We start from the raw sequence: 21080 nt of genomic DNA, 5'->3' as shown, positions 1-21080 counted from the left end.
CAGACCCTACTCCCTATATCCTTCCTTATCCTGGACCCTTTATCCCTCTGTCCCTCCTACTCTCTCCTCTCTGGTCTCCAAAGCTCTAATAAAAGAAAACTTGCTTTTACAAACTCACCGGGTCCTTCCCTGGGTTCAGCACAACCTGGCACTCCACTTTGGAGAGATTATTACTGTAGCAATCAACTTTCTGGAGATTCGGTTTATCTACTTAACACTTGGGCAACCCTTGGCTTTGTTCTACAGTTGTACAGCCTTTCTGGGAGGATGCTTAAGTGATCTGAGCGAGTCTGAGGGAAGAGCTAGCAGTGTTGGCCAACGCAACCGTGGGTATCAGGGACTTAATAGGAGTTCTTAGTATAGGGATTGGGGTAGGATTCTATCGGGAGCAGCCAGTTTTAAGGGCTAAGGAGACATAGCGCCCCCTAAAGGAAGTGCGTATTAAAGCGGCTAAAGCAGGACGATATCACGTGCTCTTCGCCCTGCCAATTGAAAATTAATATTCGCTTCCTCTGTTCCCCATGGAAACAACCCCGCCCACAGACACTCCCGCCCCATTCAGTTACGAGATTTTGCCATTTTATTGAGTGTTTAAACTGACAATCAAATACCTGAGCCTTCTGGCTGGACAACTTGCTTCCGCTAAGCAAACTAGTACATTTATTGGTCAATAAAGCAATAACTGGCAGTCGGTAGTCCAATAATCACCATGCTGGGCGGAGTCTAATGAGGGCGTAGGGCCAATCAACGGTGGCGTTGTTTTTGTGGCTCCACGTCGGCACCAGCTGCGGGGCAAGATGGAGGCGCTGATTTTGGTAGGAGCCGGGGCAGCTGAGATGCTGCGGTGTCTAGAGGGGCTGGGAGTCGGGGTTCAGCCTGACTGGGAGGGATTTAAAAGGGGAGTTCCGGGTAATCCTCGGGGACAGAAGGTTTTGTCAGTCCCTGGAATAGCGTGTGGCCTAGAGCAGGAGCTAAAGCCTCGGTTTAGAGTAGGAAGCTCTGCCGCGGAGAGGACGGAGTCGGTGGAAAGTTGAAGGGAGCACATGGAGTCCTTAGGACGCAAAGGTTCATGAGGGTACTGAGTTGGGGTCTTTCAGGTTCCCCGATTTTGAGCATTGTGGACGATATCCTGATTTGAGTTTCCCCAAACCTCCAAATTCGCCCCAAATTGTAAGAATAGAGTTGCAGGTGTTTGTTTTCACAGGCTTCTCCAGTTGGTTGTCACAATTTGACACTCCTTTGATAATTGCCTGTCACATTCCTTCAAAAAACTGTTTTCTTTTTACTTAGGTTTCCTGTTAATCCACTTTATATAGATTTGTCATGATAAAGAATCAGTATTCCATCAAAGTTCTGGAATACGTGGTAGAGTTAGCGTGGATTGTGGAACATTTTTTCAGACTTCTTATTCTGCTCTCCTTTTTCCTACCCATTTAAATTTTAGGAATTATTGTAGGATCTGGGATGCTAACTCTCTCTTTGGTTATATGAAAATTTTAGTGGTTAAAGGGGTGTATTAGCTCCCTTGTCCATATGATCTTTTTTGCTTGTTCAAACAAATAAAACACTATTACTCCTTCTTTTAAAATTGGACTAGAGAATTTCTCTTAAAAGTGCCCCATCTGTTTTGCAATTTGGAGATGTTAACACAGATTTTGTGTGTGTGTGTGTGAATTTAGCTCCCAGCTCCTTTCTTAATTGAGTTGAACTCTAGGCCTCTTTCTTGTCTTTTTCTTTCCTTCAGCTCCCAGCTCTTCATCAGGTAAAAGAGAATAACAGGTTTCAGTTACCCTTTTTCAAAATAGCAGATAGAGATTCTTTATACCATATGAGTTGGTCAAGTCTAAGTAGAAAGCTTAAAATTTGAGTGTTGTTGTTTTTTTCGTATTTGTTTTTTAATTTGAGTAGTTTTTAATGAGATATTTTCTGTCCCAAGAAGTTAACCACTATTAATCAGTTAACAGATTGGGTAAGTTCTAGGGTAGGGTGGGGAATGTCCTGCCTGAGAGCCATACATAGCCCGAGAAATCTTTTGGTTTGGTCTTGCCAAGGCAACCGCAGGTGGGACTAGAAATTCATTAAATCTAGGAACTTTTTTCATAGCTAGTTTTTTTTGTGTTTTTTTTTTTTTAAATATATCTTTATTGATTTCAGAGAGAGGAAAGGAGAGTGAGAGAGAGAGATAGAAACATCAATGATGAGAAAGTCATTGATCAAGCCCGCAACCGGGCATGTGCCCTGACCGGAAATCGAACCCCGATCACCTGGATCCCAGGTCGACGCTCAACCACTAAGCCATGCCCCGGCCGGGCTCATAGCTAGTTTTTAAAAAAACAAATATCTTTATTGATTTCAGAGAGAGGAAGGGAGAGGGAGAGAGAAAGATAGAAACATCAATGATGAGAGAGTCATTGATCAGCTGCCTTCTGCACGCCTCCTACTGGGGATCAAGCCCACAGCCCAGGCATGTGCTCTGACCAGAAATGGAACCCCGATCTCCTGGATCATAGGTAGATGCTTAACCCCTGAACCACGCCAGCCGGGCTCATAGCTAATTTTTAAGTTGATAATTTTGTATGGCCTGCAAATGATGTAAATATCTAAATGGCCCTGGCAGAAAAAAGATTCCCCACCCCTGTTCTAGGGAATTGGTTTCTTTAGAAGTTTTTAGAAATTTTTAGACTTTCCTACACCTGTTTAGAAGGGAGCCTGTTTATAGGTAAATGAGTGAGGGAGATGATACTTGGGGAGCTTTGTCTAGTGGTCAGTTGAGGGACTTATATGTAAAGTCTCACATTTTCTCTTTCCTCAGTTCTCTGTCTCTGTTTCCTCAGTGAAATGTATTTCAACCTGCTTCTTTCTTATATCCATTTTAATCTGTACCTAAGATGCTGAATTCACAGATCCCTGTTAACCTGGTCAGGTACCCCACCCCTGAACTTTGCTTTAAAAACCGTACTGATTCTGCCTGGCTGGGTGTGGCTCAGCAGTTGAGCATAGACCTATGATCCAGGAGATTGCAGTTCCATTCCTGGTTGGTCGGGGCACATGCCCAGGTTGCTGGAGGCAGCTGATCAATGACTCTTTCATCATTGATGTTTCTATCTCTCTCTCCTTTCTCTGAAATCAATAAATAAAAATTCAAAAAAAATAAAAACCATACTGATTATTTGTCATGATGAACCTATATATTGGGGTTAAGGGAAACCAAGGTATAGGGAAAAGAGCTTGTTCGAAGAAGTACAATGTCAAAGCTAGATTAGATTTTGATTTCTAATCCCAGACTAATTCTCTCTCAAATGTTACCTCATCATTAGCTTCCACCTCTTCAGTATACAAAATTGTACTTTGACTATCAGTTATATAAAGTGTCAACAGGTATCAATTCTTGTGCTGATTTCCAGAGTTCTTAGGATATTAAGCTAGTATTTTCCTTCGTCTGTGTCAGCTCTTTCCAACTTTTTTTTCTTTCTCTTTACAATTTCAATATATTTTGGGCTCCCAATTAAGAATTTATATACTTTTCTCACCATTCTAGCCATTTTCAACTGGAGTTCCAGGAAAATTAAGCCCTAATGACATAAGGCATTCATTGTATGTAATGAATCAACTTCTCTATCCACAATGGCACTAGTTTTGTACCATGCTTCGGAGAAGTGAGAAAATAGTCATGGAAATAATTTTCAGCACTTAGTGGTTCAGATGAGGAACCCTAGTTGGAAATTAGGTGGTATTTCCTAAGTTTTTCATTTTCTTCTCACTACCCTCACATACTGGCCCACAAAATTTAGCTCCATCTGATTCAGAATCACCCTCACTGCTCCTTTTAATCTCTTTCCCTCTTCTGTCTACTCAGCAGTATCTCCTGATTCACAGGTCACCATCCTCATTATGAAAACTATAAAGAATCCTTGGATCTTAGCTCTCTTCTGAACTAAAGAGTTTACTATAACTGGATAGTATTTAACAAGCCATTCCTTAGAAAGGGAGACAACTTCTAAAGTTCCTCCTTTTTTTTTCCTTTTTTTTAAAATTTTACTTTTTAGTAATTTTTAGAGAGAGGAAGGGAGAGAGAAACATCAATTTGTTGTCCCACTTATGCATTCATTGGTTGATTCTTGTATGTGCCCTGACTGGGGATCGAACCTGAAACCTTGGCATATTGGGACAACACATTAACTGAGCTACCCAGCCAGGGCCAATAGGCTTCCTCCTCTCACTTTTTTAAAAAAATATTTTTTTATTGATTTTGAGAGAGAGAGAAAAAAACAATAACAACACATCAATGTGAGAGAGAAACATCATTAGGCCGCCTCCTGCATGCCCCTTACCAGGGATGGAGCCTGCAATTCAGGCATGTGCCCTGGCCAAGAAGGGAACCGGCAACCTTTTGATACACAGGATGATGCCCAACCAACTGAGACACTGGTGAGAGCCTCCTTTCACATTTTTATTACCTGGTTTGGCTGGACCTCTGTGGAAAGCTGATCAAAGCATATTCTGTCCTCACCTCTGCAAGCGTATAGCCATAGAATATTGAGAAGAAGGGAAGGGTAAGCTAGAGGAGGTCAAGAAAAACCATCAATTGAAATTTGATCTGATTATTGGTATAACTAAATATCAATATGTTCCCTTCATTTAAGGATTTTACAATAGGTCACATTTCTTTCTTGAATTAAGTAATCCAGCCCTAGCTCTCAAGCATATTTGTCTAATCTTTCTCAGGTCTCCTTGTAGTTTCTAAGGAAAGAGAACTTTTCATTTCCTTCTGTTCCCAGTACTTAATAATGATGCTCTCAGCCTGCATCTTTGGACTTAGCTTTCTCTCTCCTGCTGCTTTCTGCTGGTTATCCCTTCCTTGGGAATGGAGAGGGATCTCTGCAGGTCACCATTCTCCATTAATAACCTATGGAATCTTAAAGATAATGGCTTATCCCCTTCCTCCTTTGGTCTACCTTTTTTTCTCAAAACTGAATTACTCTAGCAGACTAGGTCCTTAAATCTTCCCTCATAGATTTCATTTTTCCTGATCCTCTTAGGATTCACTTTCAGAGTGCTTTTCCAGTGCTTTATGGATCAGACTTCTTGTTTGTATCCTTTCTCTCCCCTTAATAACATTTTTACCCTAAAAAAAATGACAAAATCCTGAATTGTAAGCCTCATTCAAACATCAGGGCATCCAAAGTGCACAAGAGTATGCATATATATGGGGGAGGAGACTATGCAGAATACATCAGTGACTCTTAAAGGTTGATATTGCTCTGTGGCCTTCGCTTCCTGAATCATCTTAATGGGGCTTTTGTTAAATTCCTTTGGCACTAACAGTAGAGGTACTTGGCCTAAATGTCCCCTCCTCCTGCTCTGGGCAAAGGTATCAATTACATTAAGCCCCCAAAGCACTCCCATCTCGTTCCTGGCAGTCCCCTGTGCCCCTCTCCCAGCTGCGTCCTTGCTGGTGCCTGGCCCCTCCATTTCGTTAGGAGAAGCAATCTCCTCGTTCCTGCATTGTGGAGATATATTTCTCAGCTAGGGCGCAAGCAGTGCCAGCACTGCCCCCGGTGAGGTCCCTGGCAGCCATAAAAAATTTTATTGTGATTATGTTGGTGTCGGGGTGTCCATCTGGGTTATTGCACACCTAGTTTAATTGATTGAAGTTTAATTTATTGACACTTCAAATTAAATGATCAGAATAAACTGTGCTGTTACTCTGGCCGGCTTGTTTTAATGGTTGATTGCTGGAAGCAGACCTCAGCTTGAACTAAAACCCCTAAAGAGCAATTGACGCTGCTTCTAACTCTCCCCATGTCTTGCCCTCCAAGAAGACCTCGTTATAGATTTCCGACATATTTATATATATTTTTTCCCTCTCCCTCACAGTGGTGGGAAAGAGTTGGTCCCTGGCAAGGTATAAATTACATCGAAGGTCTAGGGGAGCCGTCACATGGTCAAAAAAGGAGGAGGGGCCTCCACATGAAGAAAGCCAGACCCTTGAGAAGCCAGGTCTTCCCTGGGAGGTAGAATATGAATGCAATTATCAAAATATTTGAGGGAGCATAGTGACGGATTTAGAGTCTTTCTCATCTAGATATTTGCTACTGTTTTTCACTTTATTCCATCAACATGACTTGGTTAGGCAGGATATTGACAAGCAAACTAATTATGGAAAAGGAAACTAAAGAAGCAAATAAAGGATAGAACAAGAATAAAGAATTAGTGCCAATCTACCCATTTGTGCTAGAGTAGTTAAGAAGACAAAGGCAGAGTATCCACAGGCAGCTGATGAATATGGATTGGGAGATTAAGTCCATGAACATTTTAAGATGCCTCTGTTATCAAGGGCTGGCCCACATTCTGCCTCTCCTGATTCTGCACAGAACAGGCTTTCTCTCAGATCAGATTATTATTAGAGTTATCCTGTCCTTAGAGTCCCTAGCCTGTGTAATCTCTTCTGGTGTTTGACCACCACATCTCTTCAGGAAATCTTTCCTATTGTGTAACATGAGTCTTACATGCTGCAGATGAAGCCTAGGTCTTCTTATTTGACTTTAATTTTCCTAGTATCAAGGCAGATAATTCCTATTTTCAGCCAGTTGGCCTGGATAGCTCTGTCTACCAATTTTCTCCCTCCTTTTCTCTTATTTGTATAGTTTTTAGAAGGAGACTGAAACTAGGGGAGTGGCTAGCAATTCTGCCTCAAGGATTGATTTGGGGGAGCAAATAGATTGAAAGATGAACACAGAGGCTGTCAATTCAGTCTTTTAAAAGACTAGCTTTTGGGTGCTTGCTTTGGCAGCACATATACTAAAATTGGAATGATACAGAGAAGATTAGCCTGACTCCTGCACAAGGATGACACACAAATTCATATTTAAAAAAAAAGACTAGCTTTTTGTTTTCAGGAGCAGATGGAGGGGGAACTTGGGAATAAATTAGGATACAGATCATGACCAAGGACTCGTCAGAAATGGATCTACCCCTACTTGATTTTTCCCTTTGCTGAGTGATATTTAAATGAGGGCTCCTGAATTACCAAACTGGTAAGGCAGAATATTCTAATGTTGCACCCAAGCCTCAGGTGGAGAGTACTCTGATTTCTGCTTGTTCAGTTCATTTCTCTTCCCAGTAAGTACTACTTGCTTTGTCCCACATTTCTGTAATTGTTTCACTTCCATAATAGTGGAAGAATTAGGGACTGTGTGACCCCTGGGCATAAAATTCTCTGGCTTTCTGAATTTTAATAAAGAACCTGAAACTTTGCATTCCTGAAGAGCTCGGGAATTGATTTTCTTTGTCCTGCCTGTCTCACAGCCACCAAATTTAGTCATTGAAAGCTGAAGGGATGTGGTGCTGACCTTTGGTCCCCTTGCTGGCTATGTTAGTTTTCTCAGTCATATTTATTAATTTATGAAGGCCACACACATTGTCATTACTTGGTGCCAGGCAGAGGAAAGGGGGTGATTTACAAAAATATCACTCATTTCTCCCCTTTTTCATTCCCTCCCCACACCTTCTCTCTTCCTAGAGAGAATCTTACTTAATTCTAAACCTAGGTCTATGAACTCCTTCAAGTCATAACAGTTTGTGAATGTGTATTTTTCTGGTAACAAGGTCCATAAATTTCATAAGCTTATCAGAGGGGTCTGCTGTACTTCAAAAAAGGTATTAACATTAACTGATTTAGCTCAGGCCTCTCATTTCTCCAGTGAGGAAGCTGAGTCCTAGAGAAAGATAGAACTTGAAGTAATGGCTGATCCAGTCTATAATACAAGGATTTTTTAGGAGTTTAAAGACATTTTCTTCTGTAGTGTCAGAATTCTTGGTGACTATGCATTCATGTTTTGTATCTATGTCAGATAGGAAGATTCTTTCTAGGTATCTCTTCTGCTGTCAGTTTTTCCTTCCCAAGATGTGTTCAGTTTCCTCGGTATAAGCAATATTTGGTCTCATATCATTTAGTTCTGTGGTACCTGTGGTTCCTATTCTTTCCTCAACTGTATTTCTTGAATCAAAGAAAACCTCTGGGTAGTATGTGAAAACTGCTCTTCCCTGTCACAACATTTACCTAATTATTTTCTTTTCATCTGAAGTCCCTGGGCTCGTGGCTGGCAAATTGGAGCCCTTCACCCCAGAGGAGCTTTTCATTTTCAAGAAGTTGGCACAGAGTTAGGGAGCAAATACCTGCTTAGGCCATGTAGAACTGGGATTGGTATCTAGGAATTTCTCCTTCTAGTTTTTACTGTCTTGGCTTTACTTTACAAATAGGATTGAGGGAGAGCATCTTGTTTCTAGTTGATAAAGATCTATTGCCAAGCCAGGGTACTACTTTTTGGCATGACCATAAAGATTTCTTTTAAGTGGGGAATGAAGAACTTTCTAGGAATCTCAACCAGATTCTTACTTGTGCCCTTTCAGCTCTGGGGATAGCATCTTCTAACTTCTCGAAGGCTTCTTGGTCCCCCTCCTCCAAGAGAATAAAATAAAGTAATTAATCATAGCCCCCCAAATACTGTGTCTACCTTCTCCAAACACTCCCCCAGTCCTCTACTGATGGCATATCATGATCTTACCCCAGAATGTTCTCTTACTGTATACATTGTGAACACAATTTAGTGCTTTTTTGGAGCCCATCTCTCCTAGTTTGACTTACAAGACACACAAATAGAGAGCTTTTATCCAGGGCTGCCTTTTTAATACTTTTACTAATGACTATAATCCTTAGGAAGCTGCAGGTCATGGGAAGGCCCACAGAGGGCAGCACTAGGAATGGCTCTTTCCCTCTAGTCCTCTGTGCTGGAGGAGGGGATACTGGGAGATGTTGATTTTTTTCACCAGGCTTCAGAATCCCCTCTTTGAGATAAAAGACTCCTTTGCAGCAGGCTGCTTGCTCAGTGTTGTTTCAGCTCTCCTGAGGAGTCCAGTCTCGGTTTTTCTTGATAATAAAAACATACATAAAAATCTATCTGAGCCACCCAGCCTCCCACAAACTAATCTGCCTACACATCATTTCCAGGCACCATTAGCATTTGAGGTGAAGTTCTGTTATACACTCAGGCTGTGGCTCTCTGAAAGTCAGTGCATCACAGAACTTTGTCTCGAAAGCTTTCTAGCAGCTACCCATTTGGGAGTGGGAGGGAAGAATAGATCTTTTAAATCCCTTGAACATGGCTCTAAGCTTATAGGGTCGTTCTCAGTAATCAGCATTTAATGTGTTACAAGTTCAAGCCTAGTCTATTGTCCATTTCTCAATAGCTGGGAGTTATTTATAAACTTGCCCTTTGCAAAAACTTAAAAATGAAATTACATTATTAGTAATGGCTTTTGGGGCCTTTAAACTGGCTGGCTTTATGGTGTGAGAGGAACTCCTGGGCCTCCCCACTCCTGAGAGGTAATGGGCCTGGGCTGAAGTGGAACCAGCTGCAGTCAGGAGGTGGCAGGAGAAGTAAAGAAGAAGCTGCTGGCTCCAGCTGTAGCAGAATGGAGAATTAAAGCAGCATTTAAGCTCTTGCCTAAATTCTCAGCTTGATTTAGTGTAGTTATTCCTTTGGAAATTTGAAATGACCAGCCTTTTCTCTAGTGCTTTCTTACCCCTTTTAGAGCTGTAAAATAAGTCAGATCTGATCTTGTTGACTTCCTCTGCCTGTCTTTTATCTTTCCCAGGAAGATCCAGTATTTTTATTTTGGGGGTTTCCTTGATAACGTATTCTAAAAAGCTAGTGAAAAGTGCCAGAAATTTGTTTCTCTCTTTTTGCCAGCTGTTTTAGGTCCTCACACTTTGTTGGCCACAAAGGACGTTGTCTGACTCTCCTAATTGGCAGGTGGCCATAAGGGTTTTTCTTTTCTTTGGGATCCCATTCTTTACAGGGATGCCAGACTCTGTGGTGCAAGAACCAGTTACCTATGCCAGTTCAATGCCCAGTTTAAACCATTAGGAAGCTCTCTAAGGTTGCTGTGAATGCAGATAGAAGAACAGAGCCAAAGATTTCCAGGGAAAAGATTGTGGGGGAAAATATTTCTTCTAAATTCCTTTCCCTATGGACTTCTTTTCCTCTCTTAAGGAAACTCATTCCCATCGGTATCTTTCTTTTGGTGAATTGAGGATCCAAGTTGCTATAGAACTGAGCCTGCTTTATGGGATGACCTTTCTGTGGGGAATTAGGAGTTAGGAAAACTGCTTTACTTGTGACCTATTAGATGAGACTCTAGAGACTTCCCTCTGTTAGACACAGAGTTCCCTTCATTTGAGAGAGGAGTTCCTCATACCTTGTTTATTCCAAAGAGTAATCTATATAGGGTGGGCATCTCTAAGGAGTGTTTATCAGATGAGAGATAAGTTGGTAGTAATATCACCCAAAATGGCCACACTAGGTAAGCTATAAGAGGGTCCCCTAGATGTATACTACATCAAAACATTTTTACTTTATTCTGAAACTTTATCTAGTCTCATAATCATTCAATAAATATTGAGAGTTTAGTATGGGTCAGGCATTGTTTTGGACACTTGGGATAAATCAATGAACAAAACACAAAAATTGCTGTCCTCAAGAATTCAATTGGGGAAAGCTTACATTCTTCACCTTGTTGTCAAAAGACTGGGTTACCTATACTCTCATTCTTAACTCCCTGAGCTAGGTTTGGTCCTTTGCATGGAACCATAAACCTCCTGGAGCCTCAAGGGATAGTTTACCTTTATGGATACTGCAGTTTCTGGATCCTTGGCAATGATTCTTTCCTCCTCACTCTTGGGTCTTTGTTAAACACATGCTTGGAGAGTATATTTGGCTCCTGTGAGGACTGTGGTTTTCCTAAGCAAGCCAGGAAAGGGAGGTAGCAAAGCAACAGCCTTGTCTTATAGCACAGGGGAGAGATATCAGTGGTAAGTAATATTGATTAGAAAGTCAAGGAATGAGAGCCTGCAAATACCTATACACATACCACTGCCTTCCCTCCCTTCTCTTTCTTCCTCCCCTGGTTAGTTGGTTCTCTAGAAGTTGCAGGCGTAGAGGAGCTTTTTGCAAAGTGATGTGCTATGCAGTTATTTGAGTTGTAGTATAACCATTAAGGCTGAGGCTGTGATTCCTTTATGAGAGCCAGTGTCCTCCAACTTTGATTCTTGATAGTGAAGAAACACCCCCTCCTGCTCTTTATTTCCAGGCCCCAGAGTGTTTCTTAGATGGATCCTCTTCGCATTGCTTCTAAACTTCTCCAAAATTCAGATTGGTTTTTGTCCTGGCAAGTTAAGTGGTGGTGGTCAGGGTATATTAGAGGAATTGGGATCATAAGGGAAGTCTTGGAAGATGGATGTCTCACTGGGCTACATTCAGAACTGGTGTGTGTGTGTGTGTGTGTGTGTGTGTGTGTGTGTGTGTGTGTGTGTGTGTGTACACGTGTGCACACATGCACTGACATTTCCCTCTGGTCAGTGTGTGAGTGGTTTAGGGAAGGCTTGCTTTATGCCTCTGCATTGCTACTGCATTGGGACTGCAGAAACTTCCAAGTACATTAGGGCATTCAGCCCTGATTTCAGATAGCTTCGTGCAGTGCGTATTAATTAATCTGGTCACATTCCATACCCACCTGTGCATGGGAGACCAGTGAGGGAGAGTAATTTGGAAATAACTGTAGCATAATATTTGGAAATAACAGCATGACCTTCTTTGATTAAGCACTCTTTGGGTCTGGCTCAGAGAAACTGTTTATCTGATGCTGCTTTTGAGTCCTTTGTTAAAATGCCCCCTCCCTCAATTCACTTCACTCATCACTTGGTCATTCTCAGTGGGAAATGTCAATATCTAATCAGGTTGGGATAGGAGACACACAGAAACACCCCAGTGGGACTAGGAGAAGGTATATGGTTTGCCAGTAGTGTCAGGAGCATTCAGGACTGAAGGTATGTTCATATCTCTTCAGGAACCCTCCCTGTATACTGTCAAAGCCATCCTGATTCTGGACAATGATGGAGATCGACTTTTTGCCAAGGTGAGATTCCCTTTCAAATTAGTTTAGAAGCAAGACAAAAACTTACTCAGATTTGACTTTTGGAACTGGCCCTATTAACTCATATTCCTTGATACGATACTGTAAATTTGAGAATTCTTCCATCTTTTCCATGCCTACTCCAGATAAAACCTGAACTGCTTCCATCCCTTAGTTGGCCTGCTTTTCTGCTTACTATCCTCAGACTTTGACCTCTTTTGTTATCAGCATCAGAGCTGTGGAGAACTTTGGAACTTTGGTTTCCAAACAAAGCAGTGTCTAGGTGTGAGATGTAGCCTGCCCATGCCCATCACTTCTGTTCCTTTCCCTTCTACCTTGTCACCTGCCTGGGCTTTTCCAGGGAAATTTCTTGTACTTCCAGAGTTCCAGCCCTAGGCCTGCAGTTACCACCAAGCTTGTTACCTCCTGATTTTCCCAGTGTGTGATGTTTCTAACTTTGGATCTATTAAAAAAGAAGAGAAAGGACACCCCTCTGCTCTCCTCTATATTCTCCCCCTCCTGTAGAAATTTTTTCTGTCCCTGGTGTATTAACTCCGGGCAAGCATAACATAAATCAATCAGCAGGTAGAGATTAGTTTAGAATTCACCAGCTGTTCCTCCCTGTAATTGGATGTAACTATGCAGGACACCTTTTGAAACAGTTATCCAGTTACTAAATGCCAGACCTGTCATAGGTCTTCAGCTGACTGCGACGGATTAGCCCCTAAAGAGCTGAGCGATTTAGCAGCCTTCATCTCCGCCCCCGTGCCAGGGAGAGCTTGGGAGTGGGCTTAGCAATGTGCTAGATTGCCTCCTGCTTCTTTCAGTTTGCAGAAAAGAAAGCTAAGATATGAGAGCACATAGGGTAGGGTTTTCTTTTCTTTAGAGAAGATTTTTGTAGCCTTTCCCCATTCTTCACCTTCATATAGTGAATGAGGGTCTGCAAGAAGTGTTCTGTGCTCTTAGGGCCTTTTGTGTTCTCTAGCACTGCTCCCTGACATGGGCTAGCTTCTAGGAAGCACTCGAAGAGAGTGGCCTCAGGATTGCTCTCTTAGAGTACGGACAGGAGCAGAACCTCATCATAGGACTCATAGACCTCTGCCTTTACAGTCTTAGAAATGTGAGATGGGGTTGCTTAGAGCAGAGTCCTTAAAAAGTTATTTTTGTATTTGATTACTTGCTGCCCATTCCCTGCCTCCATAGTTCTTCCTTCTTCATATCAGTATTTCTCCCTTACCCCATGCCTTGAAAGAGAGAAATCCAAGATCAGGTGCAAAACACAGTCACTAATCATTCTGGGCTCTGAGCTCTAATGACCCAATCCTTCTGCTTTCCCTCTGACCAGTACTATGACGACACCTATCCCAGTGTCAAGGAGCAAAAGGCCTTTGAGAAGAACATTTTCAACAAGACTCATCGGACTGATAGTAGGTCATTTTCCTTTCACTATTCCCTGTGTTGGGGGAACCATGGTGGGAAGGGGGTGACAGCAGGACTGCAGAGAAAGGATAAAATGACTGTGCCTCCTTTTTCTCTTTTTTTCCTCCTCCCCTCATATAATAAACTCTTCAGAAATGTAATGGGGAGGTGAGTGTACCTCACACGGGAATACTGTGCTGGAAGGTTGGCTGTTAGCTACCTGTCTAGTCCCTGGATTTATGAGCCTCACTTGACAAATTTAACTGCAGCTCTGCTTATTGTACCGCATCCATTAGGGCAGGTAAATGGAAGTCTGTAAAGGTGACCGCTCTGCATTTTCACCTCCGAAGGATCGACTAGTATCCTGTCTCTTATACAAAGAGGGAAATAAGGGTAGTCGCGGGGAGGGTGGTTAGAGGAGAAGATACATTTAGATTTCCTCAAGTTTATACTTCCCTTCTGCTACCACCTGAAAATAAAAAGCAGGTCAACTTTGATCTTTGGGGGTTATTCAACCTACATTATCTCAGACCAAAACAATTGGATACCAGGAGTTCATGATAACTCCCGTCCTACTTCCTTGTCTTAGGCCACCTACTTTTTCCACCTTTTTTCCCCCCTAGGTGAAATCGCTCTCTTGGAAGGCCTAACAGTAGTATACAAAAGCAGTATCGATCTCTATTTCTATGTGATTGGCAGCTCCTATGAAAATGAGGTGAGAATCCCTACCCCTCTTTGCTATCTCTGATCCCACTTCCTAAACCATAGGCAGGACATAGTTACTGGTTCTGGGCCTTAGGAGTACCACATCCCTCTGGCTTCTGACTGGGCTAATGAAGTTGTCAGAGATTCCTGCTAGCCTCACAAAAATGGCCTAGCAAATGAATCGACCTAAAATAGAAGTTTTCCCAGATCTTTTTTTTTAATCTTCATATAGGAGACACCACATGTGTTTTAATATATATTAATGGACAATATCAATGGCCTTTCCTGGATAGTGTGTTTTAAGATGGATTTCTGAGATATGGTCAAGGTAGGGGAATGCTTGCTCTTGCTATGAAGATTTCACACCTGACTGAGTTTGGGTCAGTTAGCTAACATTCTGGGTTGAAGCTGTATATTCTGACTGGGTATAGTCCTTGAGACTTGAGACTTGTGCACTTGAGAAACTGGGTATAGTCCTAACCTGCTTCCTCTGTACAGGAAAAACTATTTACCTCAGGTAGCAAGTACCAGGAAGGAGAGTAGATAAGTAAAAATAAGCCTCCACATAATGAGGCAAAAGTAAAAGTTTGAGAGAACCAACTCTTACTACTGTAAGTGCTTTGTACAGTACATTGTTATTTAAACCTTACAATACTTCCTTTTTTTTTAAATCCTCCCCTGAGGATATTTTCCATTGCTTTTCAGAGAGAGTGGAAGGGAGAGAGAGAGAGATAAACATTGATGTGAGACGCATTGATTGATTGCCTCTCGAATGTGCCCCAACCAGGGTGGGGATTGAGCCTGCAACACAGGTACGTCCCCTTGGCTGGAATTGAACCCAGGACCCTTCAGTCCGCAGGCTGACGCTTTAACCACTGAGCCAAACCAGCTAGGGCTGCAGTATTTAACCAGTGTTGAACTACAAAAGTGGCAGTTTCATGTGGTTCAACCTAATTTTCCCAGGGTTACACATCTAGAAAATGGCTCAGCTGGGATTTAAGCCCAGATCTGTCTGACTCCAAAGCCCATGCTCTTTCCACCAACTTTCCGACCTCAGCTATTGCTTGGTTAATGATTCTTTATCTAAGACTGGTGGGTAACGTCCAGCCCACAGGCCCTATGTGGCCCACGAAATCATTTGGTTTGGCCCTGCAAAGGCAGGACTAGAAAGTCAGTAAATCTAGGTGCTTTTTTCAATGTTAATTTTTAAGTTGATAATTTTGTATGGCCGGCGAATGATGTTATAAATATTCAACTGGCCCTTGGCAGAAAAAAGGTTCCCCGCCCCTGATCTAAGACATCAGGTAACATACACAGTTGGTAAATACATGAGAGGATTGTGATAGGAAAGTTCTGTTTGAACAGACTCATCAAAGAGAGACATCAAATTGTAGAATCATGTAGCAGAATTTATTTCTGTGAGAAACCACAGGTCCTCTTTCTGTTTTGCTCTCACTTGCACCTTATGCTTTTGGTCCTTTGTGAAAGCCTGTGTCTTTTGATGCTTAATGAATTAGAGGGTTTTATTTTTTATTTCAGGTAGCAGCTTTCAGGGCCTTGAACCTTATCCTTCTGCTTCTTCTGTTTCCCAACAGTTGATGCTCATGGCTGTTCTGAACTGCCTCTTTGACTCATTGAGCCAGATGCTGAGGTGAGCAGCCCATTCTTGACATCTGTTTGGGAGAGAAAGTCACTATTCTTCAGGCACATGGATTTGTAGGGAATCAGCAGAGGCTCCAGGGAGCTGATTTACCTTGAGAAGTTGGGCTTTTTATTTCAGAGTAATTCACACTGAAGGGAGGACTGGATGGAGGGGAAAGTATGTCCTTCTGGAATAATTCTAAGAAAGGGAGCAGAATCTTCACCTCTGTGTCTATTCTGTTCCCCAGTGGCTCTGTCAGAGTTCTAAGCACCCTCAAAGTGCTTTTCTGAACTTCATTCTTTATATTAGGTATAGGTAAGGGGCAAGCATAGGGAAATGTCCCAGATAAAACATCCGTGCCTTGGGAATGGAGGCAACACTCCCAGTTTTTCACTTTTAGCCCTTAGTTTTTCCCTTCTTTAGAACAGGAAGAACGTGCCAATTACCTCTCCTCCCCTTCCACCACTCCACCGAGTCCTTTGTACCCCATGTAGATGGGCAGTAGAAAAGACATAAGATACTTTTCCTGAAAACATACAGGGCTCTGAACTTCATTCCCCCAGCAGCTCCCAAGTGAACCCAGCACAGACAGCCATCCGGAGCCGAACAGCAGGCATTCTCAGCCTCTCAAAATCAGCAGGGTGAATGGCTCAGATTTCCTCAGGAAGGGGATGATTTATTTCTTAGCCAGGTGAATGAATAGACTTCATTTCGGGTAATCTAGTATAAGAGTCAAACTGACGGATGTAACTGGCCACAAGCACCAACCACCGGATCTGAGGCTGGTGGATGTGGGCCCTGACTGTTCCCAGCCCCCTTGTTGGGCTTCTTTTCAAGACCTGAACAAAGCTGGGGAGGAGGGGGAGGGGTTTGAGCAGAGAGAGGCTTGAAGATTTGTCAGAGCTTGAGTGCAAATAGAGTTTGCACTCAACCCCTCTCCACCTCCTGCCACCTTTAGATTGAGTTTTAGCTCTGTTTATTTCCTTTTTTCCACCCACTGATGTCAGCATTTATGAGCAATGTCATGAGCAGCATCATGGCAGGTAGGAAAGAGACAATAGGTCTGGATAATCAACCCTTGAATAGTCAGAAACTAACTGTATTTTTTGGATCTCTTTCCTGACATTCCTGATCCTTTCTTAGCAAACAAGAGTAGGAAGGGATTTAGAGTGGATTAGCTAAAAAGTTATTGTTTACCTTATTTCTTTGTGTGGTTGGTGGAGACATTTATTGGTCTAGTGTAGGATCCCAACTCAGATTGTGTCCTAGGATTCCTTTCACACATGGGCTGTTTCTTCTTTTTTCTTGGGGACTCAGGAAAAATGTAGAAAAGCGAGCTCTGCTGGAGAACATGGAGGGGCTCTTCTTGGCTGTGGATGAAATCGTAGATGGAGGGTGAGTTTTCTGACTTGCCTGGACCTCCCTGGATCTAGGGGATATGTGGGGGGAGGGGGCAGGTAACTGCCCCTATCCTAAAGCAAGTGGGCTGAGTGACCAGAGTATCTCCACAGTAAGTAGGTCCTTCAGGAGACAGCGAAAGGTGGTCTCTTCTTTGTCTTTTAGGGTGATCCTAGAGAGCGATCCCCAGCAAGTGGTACACCGGGTGGCATTAAGGGTAAGCATGAGTATGTTCCTCTATATTCCTCCATCTACTCACTCTCCAGGGCCAGACTTGCCGAATGTATTTTAAGGGTCTGGGCTTGTAGAATACATACAACCTTTTCCTTTTTCAAATTCTTATTGTCTCAAAGGGAAGCAGAGGAATGTTATTTCTGCCCCTAACCTGGTACCTAGTACTTCATATGATCTTTGCATAGAATGCACATTTAATTGAATCAATGATGAAATAAAGAGATTTTAATATTGCTGGTCCTGAAACTATAAAGGAACTTGAAGTTGGCTTATTCTTCCAACTTCACAGGATAGATCACAGTCCTTTAAAGAGTGTCTTCCTTGTCTTTTAAGGTCTTATAAAACTGAGGATAACGCCTCTCCATCAGGAAGTATTTATTTGCTAGAACCTCAGTCCTCTGGTGCTAGTGATATTAGAAAGGGGCCTCTAAGTTAACCATAGAAGGTTCCAGATCTGCTGAGGAGATAATGATGGGTGCAGAGAGAGCCCACCAGCAAATTGGGGGGGGGGTGCAGAGATGTCTAAGCAAAGCAAATCTCCCCATTCACAGAATGTCCCAGCTCTGACCTCCACAAAGTGAAGGCTGACAGTGCTGGGTAATGGGAAATCTTCTCCCTTAACTGCCGTGGGCTCCATTTGCATACTTTAATCTTCTCCTCTAACATATGTCTCTATGTGGCAAGAGAGAGGGTCCCCCCCACCAACTCCCTCCTTTCCCTTCTCAGGCTGCTGTTGCAGCAGTTTATTTCTTCAAATTAACATGCTGTCGTTACCCATCAGGCCTTGCGGGACCCATTAAACTATCCCTGGCTCCCCCTCATCCTTTCCCTAGTGATATTGATATTCAGGGAGGGTCTTCTCTGACTAGGGAATCAGGTCCTCCTAAGTTGTGGATCACATAACCTGCTGATTACTTGGAATTGAATAAATTTTTTAAGAAGTCCTCCTGCCTTAAAATGGATGAAATGACCGTTTTTTGCTCACAGTCCCTCTGGCCAAGTAAAATTGTGGCTATACTAGTCCCTAGAAGGGACTGGTAATTTTTAAGATATCTGCCCTTTGCTTCAGTTTAAAGGACCATCTCTTTCTTGTCTCCTGCCAAACTTTGATCAGGCTCTACTCCAGCTTTCTCCCACACTAACTGCTTTTTCTTCTGTGTTGTAGGGTGAAGATGTACCCCTTACAGAGCAGACCGTGTCTCAGGTATGACTTTTTCCTTTCTTCCTCTCCAGATGGGACTGGGTCACTCAAGAGGCTAGAATAGCATTCCACCCCCAATCCACAAAGTCTGAATGAGGCTAGAGACTGAAGACACATCTTCCTTGGCTCCCTCTTATTCTAGAGAACTGGGATTCATACAGCCAAATGCTCCTACCCCACTCTAACTACCATCCCAGTTTGCTATGAGCAGTGGCTGTCAACCTTGGTGTGTACCCTTCAAACTCTCCCTGCCTGATGCCTCATTCAGTGATTTATTCCCCAGCAGAAGTTTCCCTTAAGCAGATGGTCTGTGTGTATATACACTCTCTCTCTCTCTCTCTCTCTCATTATTCAAATGAGGGCTAGGCTGGAAATGCATATTCTAGAATATGCAGGTTTTACAGATCCATCCAGCTACTTTGCAAGTAGATTTGTCTACCTGATTGGGGGTGGGGGCAAAGGAGAGATTCTGTTTTCTACCCATTTGGAATTCTCACTAAGAAGTCCATCTAGATATGGTAACACACACACACCCCTTTTAACATATGTCCAGTAACTCCCAGTTTTTTTCTTTCCTCCCAGGTATACCTCTTCTCTCTTCATCCTCCCAATGGATTTGAATTTTTTTGCAATTTCCCAAACTGACAATCCTCTAGGGTCTTAGAGAGCTTCTTACCATTCCTCTACCTTTGGGGATTTTCTCTTTGCCATTCTTCTCAGGACAGGGAAGGCAAGTGAGGGGAAGGAAAGCCCCAATCCCCATCCCCACCCTATCCCCAAACAAGTCCCTCAATGCTGCCCTTGTCCCTGCAGGTGCTGCAGTCAGCCAAAGAACAGATCAAGTGGTCACTCCTTCGGTGAAGACCCCACTGTTCCTGGCTCCTCACCCCCTCAAAAAAATCCACATGTCTGCTGTGACTTCTCATCCAGTCCCCCAACTGATGCTCTCAGGATCATCTCGGGGATCACAAGGGATCCTTAAATCTCCATCCTGTCTGTGGTTGCTGCTCCCAAACCCCTAGAAGCTTCCCATTCCTTCTCACTTTTTTGTAGTTCTGGGAGTAAAGCTCCCAGGAGATCTGGATGCAGGGCAGGGGAAGCACCTCTTCCTTTCTAGATTGGATTATGCTCCCACGTTCTCCTACCCCGCATATTTTCTTCTTAACTTCTGTGCCCTTTGCTGCAGCTACGTGTCAGATCAAAGCAGGAGAACGAATGTGCTGAGTGTTTTTCTCCCTTTACCTTTATCCGGCCTTCATCCCAACAGTTCATATGTCCAGCAAGGGGAGGGAAAGAGAATTCTTTTCTATCGAATGAGTGGGGGGTGGGGAGAGGTATATCTAGTCTCAGTCACCCTACCTCCCCCTTACTGGCCTCAACATTTTCTCCCATTCCTTCTTACTGCTCTGTCCTCCAGCCTTGGAGGAAAGATTGGAACAGCTCATAGGTAGGGGACAGAGCAGAAGAAGCAATGATTTAAATTTTATTGGATAGGGCTTATAAAATTCTGTATTTCAGTCACAGCTGCATTCTTTACCCTGATTCTGGCTTATACTTTAAAAACTGCTGTGGTCTGTGTGTTCATTGTGGGAGTGTCCCATACCTTAACTCTACCTTCACTACCCTGGGATCTTTGCCTGGCTTGTCCTCTCTGTGCCCTGGAGGAAAGCCAGTTCCTGAACTAAAACTCCATTCTAGTCTTGGGAAGAAGCCTTTCTGCTCAGAACTAGGGAGGGGGTAGAATTTATGACTTGGGCCTCTGGGCTCTCTCCGTCCTGTTTGCTCCCCCACATGCTTTTCACTCCTCTGCCTTGGGTCTGCAATCCTTGCCGCTTAACCCTATCCTCTCTCTGCCTCAGCCTTATATCCAGGCAGTAGGTCTGGGCTCTTCCCCTCCCTAGGTCGCTGAGAGAGGTGCCTTCAGAAAACCTTCAGGATATGGATTTCCCCAGGAAGATGGAGGATGGAATACCTGCTCTTGGGTCGAATCTTTTCCCTTGACCCAAAACTTCCCATGAAAATGTCTCAAAAACCTTCCTGAGACTTAGGGTTCTGTCCCACCCATTACCTGCTGATTCTCCAAGACTGAAGTGGGGCACATAACTGGGCATATTTGAGGGGGCATTTCTGTGTAAGAGATATATGGAGTCAGGAGATAGCCACCTTCATGTACTGCTGTGTGCGAAGTGGAATAAAAGGAGATTTCTTTTTCCAAACTGCCTTTGTGTGATGTTTCTTTTCCTCTTCCTCTCTTTTTGGCAGCTGCTCCTATTCTTCTAGCATCCCCCTCACTCCCCATCTTATAATATTTCTTCCCTCTTACCTCAGAGACTCCCCGGCATTCTCCCCCACCATCACTGCCGTCCCTAATTTACGGGCCTGTTTGCCTCCTTGGCATCTCTCAGTCCCCTTGCCTGGAAATTGGCGCCAGGGGTGGGGTGGGGATGGTATTTTCTCAGTGGGAGTCCCAGGGAACTGAGTTCTCCCCCACCCCCCCAAAGCCAGCTG

The 21080-nt window shown here is 43.3% G+C and overlaps 1 protein-coding gene and 1 non-coding gene across 3 annotated transcripts; both read left to right on the top strand.

Moving 5' to 3' along the window:
* The first annotated feature begins 762 nt into the window (after positions 1-762).
* Positions 763-20165, top strand: COPZ1 (coat protein complex I subunit zeta 1). Of its 2 annotated transcripts, none has more exons than XM_016218011.2 (9): positions 763-815; positions 11908-11976; positions 13319-13400; positions 14016-14107; positions 15693-15748; positions 17057-17134; positions 17303-17354; positions 18537-18575; positions 19386-20165. In XM_016218011.2, the coding sequence occupies exons 1-9, from the start codon at positions 798-800 to the stop codon at positions 19431-19433; spliced, it is 534 nt and encodes a 177-aa protein (XP_016073497.1). In that variant the 5' UTR covers positions 763-797; the 3' UTR covers positions 19434-20165. The 2 variants fall into 2 exon arrangements, with proteins under 2 accessions (XP_016073497.1, XP_016073495.1); XM_016218009.1 differs by lacking the exon at positions 19386-20165 and adding an exon at positions 19155-19232.
* Positions 6778-6884, top strand: LOC148093845 (U6 spliceosomal RNA). The gene has a single exon (XR_015714091.1). It is a non-coding gene; the product is annotated as a U6 spliceosomal RNA (small nuclear RNA).
* Positions 20166-21080: the final 915 nt, after the last annotated feature.

The sequence above is a fragment of the Miniopterus natalensis genome, chromosome 2, assembly GCF_054644295.1.
Source record: "Miniopterus natalensis isolate mMinNat1 chromosome 2, mMinNat1.hap1, whole genome shotgun sequence".
Classification (NCBI taxonomy): domain Eukaryota; kingdom Metazoa; phylum Chordata; class Mammalia; order Chiroptera; family Miniopteridae; genus Miniopterus; species Miniopterus natalensis.
The sequence above is the reverse complement of the archived record's forward strand: the minus strand, read 5'-3'. Positions and strand labels throughout refer to the sequence as shown.